General features: G+C 26.7%; 2 protein-coding genes across 2 annotated transcripts in view; both read right to left on the bottom strand.

Annotated features, from left to right (window-relative positions):
- Positions 1-908: 908 nt before the first annotated feature.
- Positions 909-6118, bottom strand: LOC101268611 (homeobox-leucine zipper protein HDG11-like). Its single transcript, XM_019215611.3, has 5 exons — positions 5914-6118; positions 4973-5156; positions 3669-3934; positions 2124-2213; positions 909-1466 (listed from the first exon to the last, which is right to left on the bottom strand). The coding sequence occupies exons 1-5, from the start codon at positions 6025-6027 to the stop codon at positions 1095-1097; spliced, it is 1026 nt and encodes a 341-aa protein (XP_019071156.2). The 5' UTR covers positions 6028-6118; the 3' UTR covers positions 909-1094.
- A 96-nt stretch (positions 6119-6214) lies between these two features.
- Positions 6215-23303, bottom strand: part of LOC138338635 (homeobox-leucine zipper protein ROC8-like) — a 31467-nt gene continuing 14378 nt past the window's right edge. The window contains exons 3-7 of the mRNA XM_069289610.1: positions 11610-11737; positions 10669-10786; positions 8299-8490; positions 6959-7492; positions 6215-6319 (exon numbers count right to left, since the gene is read on the bottom strand). Coding sequence (XP_069145711.1) covers positions 6215-6319; positions 6959-7492; positions 8299-8490; positions 10669-10786; positions 11610-11737 — 1077 coding nt within the window. The remainder of the gene's footprint in view (positions 6320-6958; positions 7493-8298; positions 8491-10668; positions 10787-11609; positions 11738-23303) is intronic.

The following is a 23303-nucleotide window of genomic DNA, read 5'->3' as shown; positions in this document are numbered from 1 at the left end:
GGGAAGTTTGTGAAACAATACTTCATATGGAGACTTTCCGTTTAGGAAAAAAGAACGCATTCTATTGATTAGATGTACAACAGTCACAATACAATCTCCCAAAATCTGCTTGGAATATGAAACTGTATCTCCAAAGCCCTTCTTGTTTCCTAGATATGTTTATGCTTTCTATCCACAACTTGTTGAGGTGTATATGGACAACCATTTTGATGAATGATCTCATACTAAGTTAACAAAGCATTCATACTAGTATTGAAAAACTTAGTTCAATTATCGGATCGCAAATATTTTATTTAATTACAATGGAAACTACTAAATTAACAAGTAACTAACAATAAAAATAAGAATGGCGGATGAGAAGCTTAATTAATATCTAAAAAAATGCTAGAGAAGTATCTAGAATATTTAAAGTTGTAAAGAAATGAAGGGGGATATCTAGAATGAGTGTTCCTGAGAGAAAAATATAGAAATAATCTAGAATGGATAGTTATAAATTATGCAGTTGGAGGAATGTTCTAAAGTAGAATAGTAAATATCCTCCATTAGATTTGATCCTTCCATCACCACCTATAACTAGAGGCGATCATTTGAGGTGTATCCAAGAAAGAAAGAAAGTAAGCAAGCAAGTACGGAGTGTATAATCAAGAAAAAAGTGGGTGCTCAACCTAGATCTCAAGTAAATCTATTGTAGGATGTTTAATTCTTGAGCCTCTTCGTGGTTTAGCCCTACGCCCAACAACTTGGCTAACGTCTGGGCTATGCGTGTAAACAACATATAATTCCATCTACACATGGATACAATATATATACTACTTCACACTTGCAAAATAAGGAAGACATGACATTATAACATGACAAAGAACAAAACAATGATCAAAGATAACCAAACAGCTAAAATAGGAAAAAACTAAACAAATAAGAAGTCTCAAATAAGTGTATATTAATATAAAAGATAATTGTAGCAACATATATCTCAGAGTCTTGAGATTTTTATAGAAGTCACAAAGAAGGGAACATGTCATCCTTCAAAACCATCAATTGTCTTCGTTTTAAAATTTTCAAACCAAACAAACAAACAACATGAAATTAAACCATCACAAATCAGAGCAACCTAATGCTTCTTTGATTTTTAAAATTGTGGCACTCAAAACGCCATGAACAGAAGCCACTGTCTCCATTTGCTGTTGCTTTGATGTTGGATTATTATTATCACAAATCAATATTTGAAAAACCACTGTCAAAATTGAACCATTTTGTGCATTTGCAGTGTTGTATCTATTTGAGGAGAGCCGACCATCGGGACTTATGATGATACCAGAGGGCAAAATAGGAACTTTTGTTGCATCACATCCATTAACAATTGAAGTGATTACTCGCAACTCTATGGGTGCATAGACTAAAAATGCTCCCATTTCATTAATGCTCTTCTCTTCAAGCACTAACATTTCCTTATACATATTATAAGGCTGTATATGCATTACAACAATTAAGAATATTAGGGTAAATACTATAAAAGAATAAGTGAAGGATAAGTTATGTTGCTAAACAATAAAAAATCCACAGCTAATCCTATTTAATAACGAATTAGTGAAGGACTATAAAACAATCTTGTTAGCTATAGGGCTATACTATAGCTTATTTAACAATAGATTAACAAGGAATTTCATAGCTAATTCTTGTTCTTTTTCGTAGTGAGATATATTTAGCATTACACATAAGTTTACCTGAAATATAGTTAAAGATAGTCATTGAATAATGAAAAAAACAAGAGAACTATTAATATAGGAGATGAGACAAACAACAACTTGCGATAAATGGCTAAGCTATGATGATAATGTGAAGAAGAAAAGTTAGTCTTTATTTATGTGTGTGTTTTTAGTTGTTAATTGACTACAAGTCAAAAGTGAAATTGGAGAGTCGAAAATTCCTTTTGATTCAATAATTAAAGAACAAAAAGTACAAAGGAAAAAAAATTACAAGTTTAGAAATTTTGGTATTTTTGCATGTGAAAAAAAAGATAAATTCAATCATAAGTAATATTATTTGATTATTGAAAAATGTCATTGTCACCTGATAATTTAAGCAGAAATAGCTAATTATAAATAAATAAATATGACAAATACCTGAATGATTGTAATGTTGTTTGCTGGAAAAGTTCCTGTTAGTACTCGATCTAACTCAATCACATTATTTTCACCGGTCAAAATATCCCACTGAAAAATAAATCAAATGATAAACAGAATCATAATAATTGACAAAAAATTAGTTTTTGGGATGAATATTATCTAAGATCATATATCTAAAACAATATATGTACGATCAATGTCAAAACTAGCAAAACATGTAGATAATATAATATACACGTGTGTCCAAAAACAAAATCGACTGATAAATCAAATTGAAAAAGGGTTTTGGTTTATTGCTATTGAATTAATGGATTTTTAGTGATCATATAAAAACAAAAGAATTATCGGGTTATCAGTTTGGTATTTGTTTTTTTAATATTAGTTATTGGATAAATCGATAACCTATTAAGACTATAGTTACTTACAACTTTACCATACATAAATTTTAAATACTAATCTTAATACACTAGTTATTGTTTGTGCCCTTTAGCCTTCAATTCACACTTCATAGTGACTTTAAGTTCATAATTTCACATTATATTAAATGTCTAAACCTAAAAATAAGAACTTTATTCTTCTTAATTTCTCTTTTGGTTAGCCTACCCCATCCAGGCTAACCCATACAGACTTTGAAATTTTACAGGACAGGTAAGGCTAGCCCATTTTTAGTGTGAGCTAGAAAACGGTCGGCCCAACCCACAAGTATGTGGGCTACAGGCTTGCCGTGACAACCTAATTTATTAAAAAAAAATTATAATTATTAAAACATTATAAATTTTAATTTTAAAATATTATCATAAAAATCGAAGAAACAATATTACATGATGTTAATGTTACTATTTATTAATCAAATCCACAAATATAATTATCTTTATAATACTTTTTAATTTTCTTCAAGTAAAAGTATAAATATTTAAATAGAAATATTAATCTAATTTTAAATTTTACTATTATATTATATTATATTTTTTAATTAATTTTTATTGACCCACGGACAGGCTCTACCGATATTTCTCAAACCCCACAAATCAGCAGACTTATTCAAGCCAGGCTAAAAAGCCCTTTTCTTAAATGGGCTTCAAAAATCTAAGCGAGACTATTAAATCCTGGGTTAGGCCAGGATAGCCCAACGGGCCTAGCCCATATTGACGGCTCTAGGATAGAAAATGTAAAATTACTTCTTTTATCACATGTTTGGCTCATTGCATTAAAAATTTAATATTGATGCAAAGAAATATACAATCATTCCTTTTTATGACAATTATTCCCAATAACAACATTTCACCTATTATATACTTTAATAACAAATATTATTTGTAATCTCACAATGTGGAGCCTGGAGAGGGTAGAATATACACAAATCTTACCCTTATTCTCGAAGAAAGAGAGACTATTTTTGAAATACCCTCAGTCAATTCAATGTAAAAATGAAGTTTTATTTGAAAACGATATCAATATCATGTTATAGTACTATGTTCTCTATAGTAAAATTTCACTATTATCTGAACAAATGACATTATTATAAAGAGGTTTGATACATACCTGATTTCTTGTCTTATCGTCTTCGAAAAAATTGAAAACATCTTGGAATGAACGAGGAAGCCATAGAGAAGTAGTGGCAATGGCAATAAAGCCTTTTGGTTGGGTAATTTCTTCATTTTTTCTTATTGAAATCCTATCTCCACGGTTTGGCTGTGATGAAGTTGGAAAATCTAATTTGTCGGCCATGCTCAGGATTTCAAAAAAACTTTTCACCATCCTTTGAGATACTTTTATCGTATTTTTTATCCCTTTTGGATCATGAAACACTGAAAGTAAAATGAAATTTCAATATTACAATAACATATATATCTAGTAAAATTCCCCAAGTGAAGTCTGCAAAGGGTGGTCTTATCATGAGAAGATAGAGGGGTTGTTAATGATAAATCCTCATTCAAGTAAAGTAGATCCAAATTCAGATATGAAAAGCAAATACATACGGATATGAAGGAGACAATATGTAATACTAAAACAGAAGAATAAAATATTAGGAAAGCAATTCTAACAATACGAATAAGGAAACAAGATAAGGGTCTATTTTTGCTTTTTGGAAAATAATTTATTTTAGGAAATCTTTTCTTATTTTCAGATTTTGTTTGGAAAGTACTAAATATATTTTCTAGAAAAGAAAATTTCTATTGCAGATTGATAAAAATATTAACAGATCAGAGAGTATTCAATGATACTTTTACATGTTAAAGGTGACAGTAATAATCTCTGAGTGTCGTTAAAGCATTGATATAGTGTTCAAAATTGAGATGATTGCGAAGGAAAATGACTTTCCTTGGAGAATGAGAGAAGTGATCATTTTTCCTGCTCCTTGATTGAAAAATTAAATTATTTTTTTTGCCAGTCAATGAACGTCAAAAGATGACTAATTTTAAAAAAAATTTAAATCATACCAAACAAACCCCAACAGGAAATAAGAAAAGTTTAAAAAGGAGATGTTTCAAATTAAAAATTGAGAAAATTGTAAAGAAAAATGACTTTTGAAATAAAAAGAGTAATCATTTATCGGGCCCATTTAAATAAAAAAATCAATGGTCGAACATGGATAAAATACATATTTTATATCTATTATATTTCTTTCGTGCCAAACATACCTTAAAGATGAAAAAAAAACTTTTAAAAGGTCATAATTCAAACATAAAAACAAAGAAAAGGGATGGATTTGGACTCCTTCAAGATTTTAAATTTTTAATTAAAGCTGCCTTGAAGTGATGAAATTTTGCAATAGATTCTTTTCTCACCTTATAAATTGAAATTCAAAAAAGTAGTAAATAAATAAAGGGAATATAAAATCGAACCTCCTTTGAAATCATGTGTAGTTGGGTATGTTGTACCCATTGAAAAACTGTTTCTCTCACTCATTCTTTGAAGTGTAACAATCCATCTTTTAGCTCCGTAAGCTTCACGACCACACAACAAATCTCTAAAGATACGATTAACCTGATATTTTTCAAATATTTGAACATGTTCCACCCAAGTAACCTGCAAGAGTAAAAATAATCAAGAAATCACAATAAAAAAATAATTAAATTTTTGGAAAATAATGAGGAAAACATGTTTAAAATTTGAGTTTTTTTAGCATTGGATGTCACAAGGCAAGAATTGATCAGCACTATATGAGGAGAAAAAATAATCCTCGTTCGTTTAGATTCAAACATCTAGGATATGCACAACATAGTATGGGCCGGAGTTGAGTTCAATATTATTAAATGAAGACTAGCAATTCTGATAGCATGTTGAAAAGATGGTTACTGAATCTAACTCAATCATAAAATAAAACTTGTCAAGTTATGGAGATTTTCCAAGGCTATACAAGGACATAATGATCATTTTCTAAATCAATACGGGTACACTTAAACAGCCCCCGCTGCACGTCACAAAGCTGATCATTTGGAGAATAAATTAATAACATAACTAGGGGATCCAAAATTGGATAAACCGAGAATAAAGATAGTTTGATTCTTATATCATATTAGGAACAATAGACATTATAAAATAGGCATCAGTATCAGTAAATGTTCAACTATGTAACATACCCTTCAAAAAAAGAAAATAAGCTACATATAAATAGTGATATGTATGTTATCCGTTTGAGTTATAGAAACAACCTCATGCACAAATACAAAATAAGATTACATATTATAGGCCCAGTAATGTGGACCACGTGTATAGATGGAGCTTAATGCACATAGTTTTCGTTTTATATAAATAGTGAATAAAGAGAGAAAGTCATTCTTACCTTACTTTGGCCATTGCCCATATCTTGAATTACACAACCAGAAGGGAACTTCCAAGAATAACAAGGTGCACCACTTTGAATCTCATTGAATATATCATATGAAACATCCACCATGATCCATGTTGTTGCATCAAGTTGTCTACAACAACGTATGAAGAAAAACTCTCTAGCTTCAACTAGAGGAGATAAAATATGCAACTTTTCATACATCTGGATTCAAGAACCAAAAAAAATTAGACCATTGTATGAGTCAATTTTAATATTGATTTAATTTCTAGGGGAACAAAATCTAAAAGATGGATTAATATTTTACCAATTGTATAGATCCTCCCCAAGTACCAGAATCAAGAACTTCAATAGTCCTAGCTTTTGTGACTATAGTAGGAAACAAGTTCATCCATTTGACCTACATATACAAATCAATCATTTTTAAGTATATGATAAATTGTTAAACAATAACAATGACAACTATGTCTCAAAATAAGCACTCATTTTCCATGTTCATCATTATATATAAAGTCATCTTAATCAATATAGTATGAAAGAAATTAAAAAATAAAATCAGCTTATTAAAAAATAGCCAATTTTTGAAATTCATGACAATGTATTTTATTTCAAAAAATCATGAAAGTATCTTAGATCTCTCACTTGCTCAAGTTCAAAATGCATGATATTGGCATGGTATTTTTCTACACCAAAAGTGGTAAGTTTCCAATGAATTCTTAAACACTGGCTACCTTTAAAAAATCAATCCAATTAGAGCGCTCAATCTTTAATATACAAAGCATATATATGTATATGCTTTGTATATTAAAGATTGGGCGCTCTAGTTGGACATATTATATATATATATATATATATATATAGAGAGAGAGAGAGAGAGAGATAGATAGATAGATAGATAGATAGATAGATATAGGGAAAGCAAAACATGCCTTAGATTCTAGTATTGGCACGTTTAAATCCATATATCAATGTAGGTTCAAAGTAGATAATATCACTTGTCAATGAACAATTATAACATGAAAGTGTTTATGGAACTTACTGGATCAAGAAAATTATGGATCAACTCAACTGCAGTCATTGACACAATTCCACAATCCTTTGATGATTCAATTCGAGTCGTTGATGTTTCGTAAGGTAGAACTTGATTTGAATATTTTCTTCCATAACTCTCACGGTGAATAGAAAACTTCTCATCACTTGATGGATCTACCCAAAATGGATCATTTGTTTTCCAAAGTTCAACCATTTCGTTCATGGAAGCAACAATGGTCTCAAACATAATTGTTTGTTGCCTACTATCATGATGAAATTCATCATGTTCTTGTGGTGATGAAGACATTGCTGGGATATTATTAATATTTATTGAATGTGCTTGAACATTATTGTTATTCTGATTGTTTTCATGACAAAGAGCAGGATATCTAATGGGATAGCCACATATGTTTTGGTTCAACAAATTTTCATCAGATGAATTTGAAGATGATCCAAGAGTCAATTTTGGTGGTGCCAAATTTGAATCCATCACAAAAGGCCTTCCAACAACACTTGAGATGAGATTTGATACTTTTTCACACTGCAAAAAAAACAAATTGTTAATTTACTTACAATAATAGGTAAGTATTTGTAATAAACATGATTTTTGAAAATCTAAAAAGGATAAAAAGTGTATAATTTGCTATTAGTGTATATAATTTTAATTTTTTCACCAATTAATTGATTGTAAGGTCAAGACAATCTCTCTTGTCAAGGGAGGGGGCAACTCATAAGCACAGGCCAGAAACAAATCTAAGATATAAACATGATGAGTTAGGAGTGCTTAGGTATTTAACACATTTAACACTCGAGTAAATCCCATTAAAAAAAAGGAGGACATCCTATTAGGATCTTTGTACCAGAGCCCAAACCTAAGACCCTTGGTTAGGGTTAGTTGAACGTTATTCATACCATCACAACCCTCGGTACTAGACTTCTAACGCTTAATTCTAGTATTTATAAAATTAGGGATCCATATATAACATTTATTTAAAGTTTAGTAATTTTTTGCATATATATATGCCTTGCATAAAAAATACGAGATTCAAATGAACACAATGCTTATGATCTGCACCCACCTTAATATATCTATATGGTGTAATATATATATATATATATATATATGTACACCAACTAAAATTTCAATAAATATAATATATCTGACTCCTTCATTTTAAATTATAAGTGATGTGCTAATACCCTAAATCCTGAATTAATCTATCGAGTTCAAACCATGAATTTTACCTCTCTATTTTTATATATAAAGTAATTCTTTTCAAGACAACAAGATAAATTAAGAGCAAAAATGAAACAAAGTAAAATAAATAGGATATATTGAAGGTTTACCTGTTCTGTCAACCATTGATTTTCCGTTTTCATATTTTCTATATTACGTTCCCTTTCTTCTTTTCCAATAGGCGGTCCATCACATTGTGGGCACATAATATTCTTCATTGCCTCTTTCATTGCCTTATTTTCACTAAGTAATCTTTCTTTTTCTTTTCGAAGAGCATTGTTAATGGATCTCTCATTTTGAGTCTGATGATATATATATAACAAAAATTAATCACATGTGGAATAATAATACCAACTGAGCATAGCACATAGGTAATTAAATGATTATACAATTAATCATTATCTTAAATTTTGAATATTCACAAACAAAGGGATCATCAATGCACGTCGCATTAATTGAAGATTCATACATTGAGCAAGATATGACTAGTATCAAAATTAGAATATTATAATAAATGAAGGACCAAAAATGATACGTAGCCTTTCTTATAATGAGTGAAAATTATTTTTTCTGCTCATCTTTTTCAAAAGTTCAATTTTCCATTATAATGTTGATCCACATACACTTTCTTCCTCCTATAAAATATATATTTTAACGAATTTTTAGATAGATAAAAAATTAGTCCATAAAAATTTAATGTACTCCACTTGCCCAAATTTAACTAGAAGTCCTAAACCACATATTATCTCCATTATTACTACTGCCCAAAGTTTCCATAGATAAAAACTTCTCTGTCATATCCAGCGCACACACCATATTTAAGCTTTACCATTTTATCCTCAGTTAGTCATCCACGATCCTCTTCTTCCTCTCTCTTACAATCCAAAATCTAACAAATGGAGTTAATATTAGGTCATTAAATTCTCTCTCGGGATAATCAACAGTCTTGATAAAGACCTTAATCTTCCTTCCTAAGATGCAAATGAGTTTTATATTCTGTGCTATGAAAGGCTCCCAAGTTCACCTCCTCCCTCAAGAAAATTGAATTGTCTACTATCAACCTAAAAGCTCTTGAAAATCTATAAGTCAGACTCCTCCGCATTCTTGTTCCTGAAAGCGAAACCTTCATACTGATCATTACACCCCACCGGAGTAGACCTGATGTGACCATTTAAATCTGCTTCTATGAATAACTTCTTTGTGTGTGTAACACCTCCAACCACCTCATCCAAATTCTCCCAAAAAAAAGCTTCTAGTCCTCGTCGTCCAAGCCCATTTGCGGAGCGTAAGCACTAACAAAGTTCAAAGTGAACCCTCCAATTACTTACTTAATCGTCATCATTCTATCATTGATCCTCCTTACCTCAACCACTTCCTCCCTAAGCTCACAATCTGCTAAGAACTTTATTCCTATTCCTATTCCTCACACCTCCCGAGTACCACAACTTATACTTGTCAATATCACGTGTCTTATATCCTACTCATTCGGTCTTGTGGATACAACTTATTCTTCTTTTCTTGGGAATCTTCACTAGCTCTATGAAATTTCTCATCTAAGACCATACTCTTAGCATAAGTGTGATAAATATAGTCGTGTTAAAAAAAAAAAGAAATTACTTTGTTTTGTAATTGAAAAAATAACGAGAAACAGTTAAGTAATAAATTTTTGGTGAGTAGAATTTGGAAAATTGGGTTGTGGTCTATTTTAAGCCCAACTCAACCCAAATAATTTAATAATCCACTCATTTGTTTATACAAAATTACAAATTATTGTGACTAGCCTGGGCTTCGTCCAGTCTGTCCAATTAATATTGCAAGATTTCCTTCAATAATCAAATAATCTTGAAAAGGAAAATCATTAGTTCTTATTTGCAAAATCAAATTTTTCTGACTTTAAATTTTCAAAACCTAGTAAGAATTCAATTTTTTGTCCATTTAGTAGTTCCTTGTTAAGTGATGAAACTTGTTAGGGAGTTCATGTACTTTGAATAAGTTAACATGATTCTATCATTGATTTTGTTGAGCAACAACTCAATTGACTTGGAGGTCAGATGATGAAAATAATTTAAATAAAAAGAAACTTCTTTAATAAAATTCATATATTGATGAGGCAAAGAACATACTTTTAGATCTGTTGATCAATTTAACATGACAAATAAATGAGTGATTTAGAATCAATAATGAAATTGATTTTACACGACCGGGAGGTAGGGGTGAAGGTGAAAGTGAACAACCTAATTAATAAGAGGAAGAAATTATCTTATTTATTCACACATTCTAACAACTTAATTAGATAAACAATTTCACAAGAGATCCACTAATTCCCATTAAACCGATTAAACTTTTATCATCACTTTTTCTAGATTTTTGAAAATTTTAATTAAAAAAAAAAAATAATTTGTTGTTGTGTGTAAACAACAACAACAACAACAACAACAACGGCTAAATAATATATAAAAGAACTAAATAATTAAAATTACCTTTGTTTGAGTCCTTTTGTTTTGAAACCAAAACTTAACCTGCTTATGGTCAAGCCCTGCTTCCCTGGCCAATTGTTTTTGTTGATCCTCATCTGGATGCGGACATTTGTTGAAGAATCTACATTCAAAATTCACGAAGAAAACATTATTGATCATTTAAAAAAAAGTAAACCTAAAAATTAAAATAACAAAAAATTGTTATAAAAAACATGGTGGATTGGCAAGTATTTCTCCATCATTAATCGGGTCTTAAGTTCGAGCATTGGAACTAGAGCCTCAGAAAGGAACATTTAACCCTAAATGGGACTTGATTCCCCACTTCAATTTGAATTTGTCGGCCCCATATCAAGTACCAGATACTCACCAAAGATTGAGGAGCAGTAAGTACTATTTCATCCTTAACTAGAAGGCTCGTGTTGAGTCATGGGACAAGAGTTGTCACCATCGATAGGGAGAGATTTATTCCTAAATTGAGACTTTTTTATGCGAATCTGAACTAAGCAAGTCCTAAAGCGGGACTTTTCAATGCAAATCTAGATTAGTCAATCCCTAAATTGATCTTTTTTTAGATCTGGATTAGTTAGGCCCTAAAGATTTCTCGACACAGTTAAATAAGTTGCGCCTCAAAAGGGATATCAAACATCATGAGAAACAGATTATTTTTTTTTTGTGCAAAACTAAGAAATTGAATTTGAAATTGAATAAACTCATCTTCTTATGCTAAAGTTATTAAGGAATAATCAATAATAAACCAATTCATTTATAAAGATGTATATATATAACAGATTAATCATCAAAATAAACTATTTCAAAACCATTTTAGCAACTCAATCACTCCAGCATTTAAAGAAAATAACATCATTTCTTTGAACAAACAAAAAAGATTGAACACATCTAAAGGATAAAATACTTTTTTAAAAATAAAATAAAATTGATCTTACGCCTCCAGTCTTTGAATTTGTTCCATAGAATGTCTGTGGTATTGACTTTGCCTTTTCGATCTTTTTTGAGAATTTGATAATTCTCCAATCGGTTCTTTCCCAGAATCTGACATTTTTTTGCTAATTTTCTGCTTGATAAAAAAAAATGACAAAAGAAACACAAAAAAACAAGTGTTAATCTATTTGATTTATTGTGTACACAATCAATTTATATAAGAAACAACTAAAATTCAACGAAGAGGAAAGAAATATAAAAGAGAAAAAATTTACGCACCTTTTGATAGGTGAGCAGTGATAGAGAAAAAGAAATATAGATGGTCTATTTATATAGTAGAAAACAAGTTAATTGTACATAAGAAAGATACATAGAATCTTATTAAAAAAAATAAGGGGGGGGGGGGGGGGGGAGGGGGGAAGGGGGAGAGAAACTCTTAAGAATATTAAGGATTTGTTTGGAAAGACACGCTAGTAATTAAACTTGGTGTAATTAGGTGCAATGATATTGTCTGACCTGTCTGGTTGAAAATGTAATTACTTGGTCAAAAATAATTTCACTCTCCAATTCCTAGAAAGGGGATGTGAATTTTGGTAGTTACATGGTCTAATTATAAGTTGATTACCTTTTAATTCTTATTTTTTTCATTTTGATTTATTTTCTATTTCTATTATTATAAGTTCTTTTTTATTTTTTCATTATTCTAAAATTTTCTTAAAGTTTCTTTTATTGTATATTATTTATACTTTATTTCTTTCTCATTGTCAACATTTATTTCATATGATTCTATGTAATTTTTCATATTTTCTATTTTTTATATCATGTTTATTTATTTCATTAACATAATTTTCTAGTATTTTTAAATTAAAGTAGAATTCATTGTTGAGTAAGATTATAGGCTTATGTTTTCCTATTCTTTTCAATCATATTTATGAATGTTATGTTGAAATTTAATATAAAATTATATATTAAATTTTTATTTTGAGTTTAGAATTTATGTTATATTTTTTGTTTCATTTATTTTAGTAGTATTAATTTGAAACTTCACATTGCAAGTTGTTTGTTTTTTAATAGACTCGATAAATTATCTTTTTATGAAATATATAAATAATTTATGATATTTTATTGATATTATTAATCTTTTTGTCCAACATGCATTTCAAGATGTTCATAGAAATTTTGTGCTTTTAATTTTTATGATTAATTCAATTGACGTAATTTAAAAATTTTAAATCAAATTATTTTTTCATAATATTAGTTAAGGACATATGTTATTAATTAATATATTTTCAAAACATAATATATATTTTAAATGTTTAATATAATATCAGTTATCAACTTTCTTATTTTTCTAATATAAATTTTGAATAATTAACTTCTAATTTTCAAAAGTGGTTCATATACTAGAAGTATACGTACTCGCGCGTTGCGCGAATATATAATTTTTTATTATTTTAATTTTTAATATTTACATATTTGTCTTTTATTTTTATGTTATAGTAATAAATTAATATGTTTTTCTCGTTAAGAATTTATTAATTCAAACTTTTCACATAAAATATCAAATTCATAAGATTAAATGACACGTTGGTATATGTTGTATATGTTTTTCTAATTCAAAATGGCCATGCTATTCTTCAAATTCCAAAAAATGTATAAAATTATAATAGAAAAATTACTAAATACAAAATAGTTTAATAATGATGCAAAAATATACATAAAATGCAATGTTTAAAATTATTAATATATATATAATCATTGAAATAAATTAATTACAAATAGTGAATCAGTTACTTATTGTTTATTTTTTACATTATAAATTCAAACTATTAATTTTCACTTGAGAAAATAATAATTTATAAGTTTATCAATGAATAGATGTCGAGGAACTTATCAATTTTAGTATTCTAATATATTAATTAATGCGTAAATTTCACTGTTACAGAGTTTACTACTATTTTAATACTTAATATTTTAATACTTCATGTAATCTTTGCTTATTATTTTCATCCCATAGTTATTTTAGTTTAATAATAGCAAAAAAGTAATACTTACAATAATTTCTATTTCATTAGCGAAGAAATCTAAAGCAAATTCAATAATTTTTCTAATTTCCGATTAAGAATATTGATTAAGGCCTTATTTATTTTAGTAAAGATTAAGACGTTTGAATCTAAATACACATCTGAATATTAAGATATACATTAAGATCTATTTTGATAAATCTGAATAAGCATATGAATATTAAGATGTTATCTCTGAATCTGAACACTACATTATTAGAACTGTTTATTTTCAATATCTGAATATGCATATGAAATTAAATATTATCAATAAAATATTATAAAAATCTCATTTTAGTAAAATAATTTTTTTATATAGAGTAGTAATATAATGTTTATGAGAGCATTTTATTTTATACTGGACATTTGTTGTTGTTATCGATCCAATAATTAATACTTTCTTATTTTTTGAAATCGTGCTAATATTATATCATGAATGCTTATCAATTTAAATATATTGATTAATTTATTGAAAGTAAAAGATGTATATTAAGTTAGTACGAATAAAAAAAATTATAATGGTAAGCATATAATTAACATTAATTAAATAAGAAAAAAACTTTTGTTGTGAAGTAGTAAAATTAAGATATGAGTCTTATTTTTGAGTCTGAATGGTGTTAAGAGTGTATTACAGATTTGATTCATTCAGATATACTCAGACCAATTAAGAGGCTTACAAGGAAATAAAAAAAATAAACTTAATGAACTAAATCTGAATAATAAAGATTCGGTCCTAAAAAACAAATACACTGAATGAAGCAAATTTGATTGATTAAGATTCAGACCCTCATTAAGTGCAAACAAATTAGGCCTAAAATTATTTATGATCATTGTTAAAGTTTCTACACAATTGAGATAAAAATTGAATTTGTATACAAATAAAAATATTTTTGATCTTCCAGTGTTATAATAATGGAAATTTTTTCAAAATGTCAATATTTTAACATTTAATAGGACTCATTGTCCATATTTTCAATATATAGTAAAAATGTCAAAATTTTAATTTATTATGTATCTTATTTAAGTTTTTATTATTTTATTTTAATTTAAAGAAGACAATTGTTAAAAATAGAAAGAAAGAGATTTTTTAAAAAGGAACAATTGCTTAAAAGTCTCATCAGTTACAAATATTGAAAACTAAATACAAATTCGAGAAACAAAAAACACAGAACTCAATCCACTTGTTCATCAAATTTTATAGTATCGATTTTTAAATTTTCATTGAAAATACTCAATTTCTGTTGAAATGAACTTGATCAAATTACTTTTTTTATATATCCAATCACGATTTCAATGGATCAGATTTTAGGGCCAAAACCCACTTTGGTGAAGAAGAAGAAGAAGGAGAAGAAGAAAAAGATAGAATCAGAGAAGAAGGTTGCAAAGAAAGAGAGAATGGAGAAAATTTTTGTAAAAATTGTATTCATATTAATTTTTGTTTGTCAATTGTTTTTCTTTTACTCAACATTTACATTTTATTAAGAACATTGTATTTTTCTTTAGTTTGTAGTTATTCGAGTAGGTATGCCAAATTGATTTGTATTTCTTTAACATATATGTATCTTAGTTCTTTCACAGTCAATTTGTATTTTTTTCAGAATCTTGTATCTTTCTTTAATTGTATTCATATGTATTGATTAGATTATATTGTGATATAATGAGTAATATTTTTGTAATACGAATAAAAGAAAAAGATATTTGACGGTTATGCAATACAATTTTGATCAATGTGATAAAATTTTTAATTTTCATTATGAAAGTAAAATACCAATTTTAATTTGAATCGTATAGTGAGCACATAAAATACAATAGTTGTTGATATACAATTATGATGAAAACAATAATAAAAAAAGAAATACAAACCTATTGTCATTGAAATTGAGATTGAAATACAAAATAAACACAATAAATATTCACATCAATTGAAATACAAAATTGACTTTGTTGGTATGTCATTATGATGAACACAAAAAAAAATACAAACTTTTCTAAATACAATGTGGGAGTTAAATACAAAATAATCACTATAAAATATGCAACACAATATGATATTCAATTTTAATTTGAATGGTTAAGTGAACACATAAAATATAAAAGTTGTTGGTTTACAATTATGATGAAAACATAATAAAAATGAAATACAGAAGTGTTGTCATTTATAATTGAGATCGAAATACAAAATGAGCACAATAAATACTCATTTCAATTGAAATATAAATGTGTTTTTGTTGGTATACCATTATGATGAATCCCAAATTTTAAAAAAAAGTAAAACTTGTTTGTTATAAAGTGATATTGAAATACAAATCAAGAAAATTAAAATTCAAAATTGTCGTCATTTTTGTTCTAAGTAGAAAAATTGTGATATTGAAAAATAGAAAATTATTGATTAAGTTTGATACCTATAGTAATTTTCTTAGATTCTACCATTAGATAGTGATTTAATTTAGGGTTTATCAAACTCTAGCCGTGATTTCAATTACAAACAACAATTTTAAACGATTTAAACGAAAATAAATCTTAAAAAACGAATAAAAATGCATACCTTAGTAAAAGAGATTGTGTGAGTATATTTATAAAATATATTTTTCAATTTTTGAAAAAACAAATAAGAAAGAAGAGAGAGATACGGGTTTTGAAATGATGAAGATTGAGAAGATGAAAATATGTTGCAAACAGAAGAAGAAGAAGAAGAAGAAGATGAAAATATGAGATAGAAAATATTTCCTTTATTTTAAACATATGATATAGGATTTATTGAAAAATGTGTAATTAAGGTGAGCTAAAATAGGAAGTAAATTAAGATACAAATTTTTTTCTAAAATAATGATATTTTAATATTTTCACTAATAATTATTAAATATGGAGGTTTTTACTAATTAAGTTAGGTTTTTTAATTAGTTTGCTAATTTATCTCAATTAAGAAATTTTTCAAAATGTCAATATTTTGACATTTAATAGGACTCATTGTCAATACTTTCATTATTTGGTAAAAATTGTCAAAGTTTTAGCTTATTATGTATCTCATTTATTTATTTTTTATTTGTTTTAATTGAGAGAATTAAATGCTAAAAAACAAAAAAGAGAAATTAAAGGGAGAGATAAATACTAAAGCTGAATGATTGATTAAAACTCTATCCAGTTACAAAAATTCAAAAAAAAATACAATTTTGTTCATAACATGATGCAAGTACTATTACGAATACATACATTTGTTACTTGGATACAATTTTGTTCATAACATGATGTAAGTACTATTGTGAATACATACATTTGTTGCTTAGATACAAAAAAATGTGATCATTGCATGTAAATGCAGTTCCCTGAGTAAATGATATATGTAAGAAAAAGTATTCAACTTTGCAAGCATACAAATATAATAAGTATACATAATATAACTTAGAAACTACACACATACAAACAATTTAGATAATAATGTAATTTATAAATCAAAATTGACATTTTCAAAATGTAATGATCTAATGAAAACACCAAACATGATACAATGACGATAAAATAAAGGAATAACATCCTACTTTCAACAATTATGAATGATTTAGATAAAAATAAAATAAGAAAATAAATCTAAAAAAAAAAGATAAAGATGAATACCTTAATTAATGGAATTTGTGTGAATTCAATTTCTAAAGATCACCAAAAATTACGGCAGAGAGATATGAGAAATTTGAAAATTGAATGAGAATATGAAAAGAAGATATGAAAGAGAGATTTTTTTAAATAAAAATTAAAGATTTATATTTTTAAAAAAATAAAAATAGTTAGGTAACATGTATAAATAAGATGTACATGGGAAACCTGAATCAAAGGAGTTAAATAAAGTAAATTTTTTTATATAGAATTAATTGAAAAATATGTATGTAATAGGAGATAAAATAGGGGTTCAATTAGGATACATATTATTTTTCAAAATAATGATATTTTTACTAATATTTTTAAATAATAAAATTTTTACTAAGTTATAGATTTTGATTAGTTGGCTAATATTTCCTTTTGAAGGGAAATTGAAAATGGTAAGTTTGCAAGCCGCAAAATTTTTTAATTTTTTTTTTTCTGTTTGCAAATATCCATACTTTTTTTAGTGTTGGCAACTTAAACTTCCCTGTCTTTTGACATTTTTATAAGTTAAAAAATAGATAGATATTTTTTATATATAAATGAATTCTTCTTATTATTATTATATAAAATATTAAACATTGTACATATAAATACAGTAATCTATTTATTTAAAATAATAGTGAATTATTATTTTTAAAATATTGAATTTAGAAGTTGCGGAAAGATAGTTAACATATCAATTTGCAACAAAAATGTTGTGTTCTCAAAAACAAAATAAATGTATAGTAAAAACTCTATAAATCCTAGCTTTTAAAAAAAATGAAACTCTAATATATTTTTAATCTTTTCAACTTTTAATAATAGATTCCCTAATTTTTATAATTGATTTAAAATTATTTTTTAAAACACTCTCACATGTTTTTAATTTTTTTTTTCCATTTATATTTGTAATTTATATTTTTTATTTTAAGATTTTAAATTAATATATTTAGTTAGTTTTTTTAATTATTATTATTATTATTATTATTATTATTATTATATGTCTATTTTCTTTAAATTAGGAGGATGTGAAAAGATTGTTAAAATTAAAAATACTTTTCCAAAAAAAAGGGACCACACACGTAATTTGTAAGTTTTTTTTCTTTACAAATAATAATACAGATCTAGGCATCATTTGTTTGCACTTAATGGAGGTTTGAATTTTAATTATTCAGATTCAGCCTATTAAGTACATTTCGTTATTACGTCTGAATTTGAATCATTCAGATTCAACCCATTAAGTTCATTTGTTTGATTATTTTGAAAAAGAAAAATTACATGAATTAATACATTTTAAAAAATAATTATTGATTTTAGCGATACTTTTTATTTATTACCATTTATAGCAATACTGTGATAAATATGTAATATGTACTAAAAGTGAATTATTTATACAATATATTTGAATTATAATTGTTTTTGAAATATATTGTGTTTGTTTGGTAATAAATAGTCTCATTGTATTATAAGGATATTAAAATGTGTGATAAATGTATTATTCATCATTAGACTTGTATTGTATGTGAATAATAAATTGTTCATTATAATATGTATTAAACTTGTATTAAAAATGAATTAAAAGTGATCAAGTGAAAAAAATATTGTTATAAATAGTAAATATTTTATTATTATAGCACATTTATGTAAGTTTCCCTTTTAAAAACCTCTTAATGAGTGTAAGAGGTTTGGACGAATCATATTTGTAAGAGACTCTTAACAATATTCAGACTCATTTCATAAATTATCAAATAATAAATCGCTTTTCTGCTTTGGGGGTGCCTTTTTATCTTATAACTAAATACTTTTTTTCTCTCTTTCTCAATCAAATACCATTTTTTTTCCTTTTGAACTGATAAGTTTTCCTAAATTCTTTCAAGTATTTTTTTATATCAATAATATTTTTGTATTGACGTATGTCAAGAACACTGCTTGCAATAGCTTATATTTTTGGTGTATTGTTGTTTATCGAGATTTTTGAATGAAAAAATAGTACTCCAAATCATGATTATTAAAACTTTTCAATTTTTTTTATATGAAATGTGATCTATTTTGTTGAAATGAAATTTTTTATATTTTTTTATTAATATAATGTTCAATTTCACTTGCACATTCAGATATTGAAAACAAACAATATTATTATTTAGTGTTCAGATTTAGATATCACATCTTAATATTCAGATGTGTATTCAGATCAAAACACTCAAATCTTAATATTCAAATTTGTATTCAGATTCAGACCTCTTAATATTAATGAAAACAAATGAGGCCTTACAGTTATTTCAATTTTCTAGAACTAATTTAAAATCATTTTTTAAATAATTTTAATTATTTATAAAGTTTGATTCTTTTGGTGCTAACACATAAGCTCTATCACTTTTCATATATATATATATATATATATATATATATATATATATATATATATATATATATATATATATATATATATATATATATATATATATAGCTAAAATATATCATATTTGTCTAATGGGAGTGAAAATATTAATTAAATTTATTTATGTTTTTGATATATTTTTCAAAAAAAATCTATATAGATATATTTGATCCTTTCGCATAGTTAAGAGGTATATTAAATTATTCCCTGAAGTTAAAAGAAGTCCATTTGATCTTTCTCAACTAAGAGTCTTTTTTCTGCCTTTTTTAATTCAACGAATAATTTGAATTTATTATCTTAATAATCAAATTTGTTTATAAACTTCATTTTCGTATAGAATCTATCATTGATTCCCCCTTTATTGCAGATACAAAAAAATGACTTACAATGTAGCCTCAAAAAAATAATCTTAAATTATTTTGGTTTTTCTATTCATGCTTTTTTCTTTTTATTTCTCATAGTTTCACGCTAAAAATTAAAAGGAAAAAGATCTGATATAACCCTTAACTTAACAATTTATAGCTAATATATCTCTTGTTGCAAAAGTGACTTGCATATACTCTTACTATTACACAAATGACTCAGGCATGACACTTTTTGCAAAGTTAAGCGGTACATTGGAATGGAGTGATAAGTAGAACGTATAGAGAAAGTGTCGTTAAAAAATGAAAAGTGTTAAAAAAATTATGGATTATCTTTGATGAGTAAAGAATTTTGGACTCATTTTAGCTTCTAGTGTACCAAAAGTAATGTTCTCAATGTCCATTTACAACTTATTCTGATAAAAATGTATTTGTATTTCACTTATGATACCATAAACATGGAGGTAAAAGAAGATCAAAAAGCAGCCAAAAGACTTGAGAAAATATACAAAGGTGACACTGAGTGTAACCCAAGTTGACTCAGTACATCGTCGAAGATTACAGATCTTAACCCCCAAGTTCATCTCAGTTTGGCAATATCACAGAGAACTTGGCGTAGCATCGGAGTGATTCGGTGTATCATCAAAGTGATTCGGCGATGGTCATTGGTGTCGTTGAATGTAACAGGCACCTAAAAGAAAAATCAAAATTGAAAAATCCGAGTGGCGATGAACTTAACCATTTAACGCAATAACCCAACCTTCTCGGTTGTCCCGACTTAGTTTAGTGAAATAACACTGAAATGATCCATTCCGATCCTTATGAATATGTCGATGGTGAAAGAATTTGGATCAGAAAGCTTTTCGGATAGTAACTTAAAATTTTTAGGCTAGGTCAATCTCAGAAGTAATCTGAATTAGGTGTCTCTAAGACCATATGATAATGAGTGGGGTTAAATGTATGGGTTTGATGAAAATTTTCTTATGGTCAAGACAATAAGGAACACGTAGGGCTTCAAAAGTGATTGTAACTATATGTATTGACTAGTGTTACTATAATGTAGTAAATTGTTTACACTCATATCTTGGACTTGCCGTGTAATCTTACCAGAGGTTTGTGTACTATATTGTACATGTTATTTTCTTGTTAAGTATAAGACATCTTCCGCAGCAGAGATGAGATCTTACTTAAGAGATACTTGACTTTAAATCCAAGGATGGGCTACTCTTTCAGGTTATCATGTATTCTTCAATCATTTCTTGTCTTTTCTTTCGAACACAAACATTAGAGTAGTAGATTATATTTTCTAAGTTTTTAGGGATGCATCCCTATTATTGATCACATCGGGGTTGTCTTAACCCCTAGGCCACTAAATCCATTGTTTGGGGCCTCATATTTTTTTGGGACCCCATTTTATTAAAAAAATACTTCTAAATGTTATTTTTTTTAAAAAAAAAGTTAAATGTACTATGAATGCTATAATTTCTACTACGGAAAGAACATATGTGATGAATATAAAGCTGATTTTCGTTAGAAACAATTTGATGAAAATATGAATAAGAAAATCACTAAGTCCCCAAAAGAATCTTTAGAGTTGATTACTTTATATATGTTGAGTAGATTAAAGTATTTTTTTCACTTCAAAATAGATTTGAACCAATTGAAGCATATAAGAATATTTTTTATTTCTTATTTAGTGCTTAAATATTGAGATTACTAGATGATGAAATTTTTTTAAAAAATATAGTCTTAACCTTGAACTTTCTTTAACCCATCATAATTATTCTGATATTGATGGTTTAGATTTGTTTTTTGAATTAAAAGTGTTAGAAAAATAATAAAAGTAGAAGATAATGATCTAATAAAAATATCCAATTAAATTTAAAAAAAATGTCTTTTCAAATATACATATTGCTTATAGGATAATGTTGACAATTTTTGTAATCGTTGCCTTAACCTATTTTTTCCGAAATTAAAATTAATTAAATCTTCTTTAAGATCAACAATGTCTCAAGATAAATTGAATGAATTAGTTATATTATCAATTGAAAAAGGATTATTAAAACAGATCGATTATAAACCAGTACTTAATCACTTTACATTTAAGATAACTAGAAAGTATATTTTAAGTAAAAGTATATATGATAAAAAAAAAAATTAGGATCCCTCTCTTAAGTTTCTTTTTAGACTCCCAGTGTTGTTGAATCGGCCCTGAATTACATTAGAGTTTTGGTACTTCCACTTTCAGTTCTTAAGACTTTATTTTGCATGAACTAGTTGACTATTGATTGAGTTTATTCATTATCTTATTTCCTTTTAAAACTTTTCTCTTTATATTTATTTGATGTCTTGAATTTAGAAATTACATATTGGTTTAATTTTGGATTAGTAATTGGTTCTTCCACCATGTGATTTAGTGTGTGTGTCATTCACAATAGTCTAGATCATGACTGACAAAAAGAGCAACTATGAAGAAATTTGTAAATGTATAAATAGTTTTTTTAAGAGAGATAACAACACTTTTTACCATTTTGAATTTTCTAGTACTCTCTCCAAAAACCTTACTATTGAGGATTAAGCTTAAACTTGAAGGTTGTATAGAACCTTTTTGAGATTGAAGGCCGCAGGGATTGACATATTAGAATCTCGAATCAAGTAGCTACAATGGATGAAAATTTTGATATATTTCTTTTACCTTTCGTTATTAATAGCTAATATCTCTATTCTTAGGGCCTGTTTGGATGGGCTTAATAAAAGCAACTTTAAAAAAGTACTTTTGAAAGTGCTGAAATTTATTTTTAAAATAAGCAGTTATGCGTTTGGATAAAAGTGCTGAAGTTAAAAAAAAAGTTGTTGATGTGTTTGGCAAATAAGTGCTGATAAACAACTTTTTAAATCAAAATGTCTGAAATACTCTTAAAAGTTGTTAACATAATAAAAGTTAATTAATTTATATTTTACAGCCATTAATAATTATATTTTGCTATCATTCACATATTTCTTTCTCATCACAAATTATTTATAAGCGGAATATAAACTTATTATAGATTTTAAAGATATATAATTTTAATAGATTAAAGAACGATTTAAGATTTTATTTTAGTTTCATCCATAGGTAATAATAATTGTCTATCATTCACATATTTTTTTATTATCACAAATCATTTATAAGAGGAATATAAATTTTTATTTTAAGTTATATGTGCAACTTATTTTACATTTAATAATATATAATTTGAATAGATCACTTGAAAGATTTAA

Source organism: Solanum lycopersicum, chromosome 9, assembly GCF_036512215.1.
Source record: "Solanum lycopersicum chromosome 9, SLM_r2.1".
NCBI lineage: Eukaryota > Viridiplantae > Streptophyta > Magnoliopsida > Solanales > Solanaceae > Solanum > Solanum lycopersicum.
This window is presented reverse-complemented; position numbering and strand designations above follow the sequence as displayed.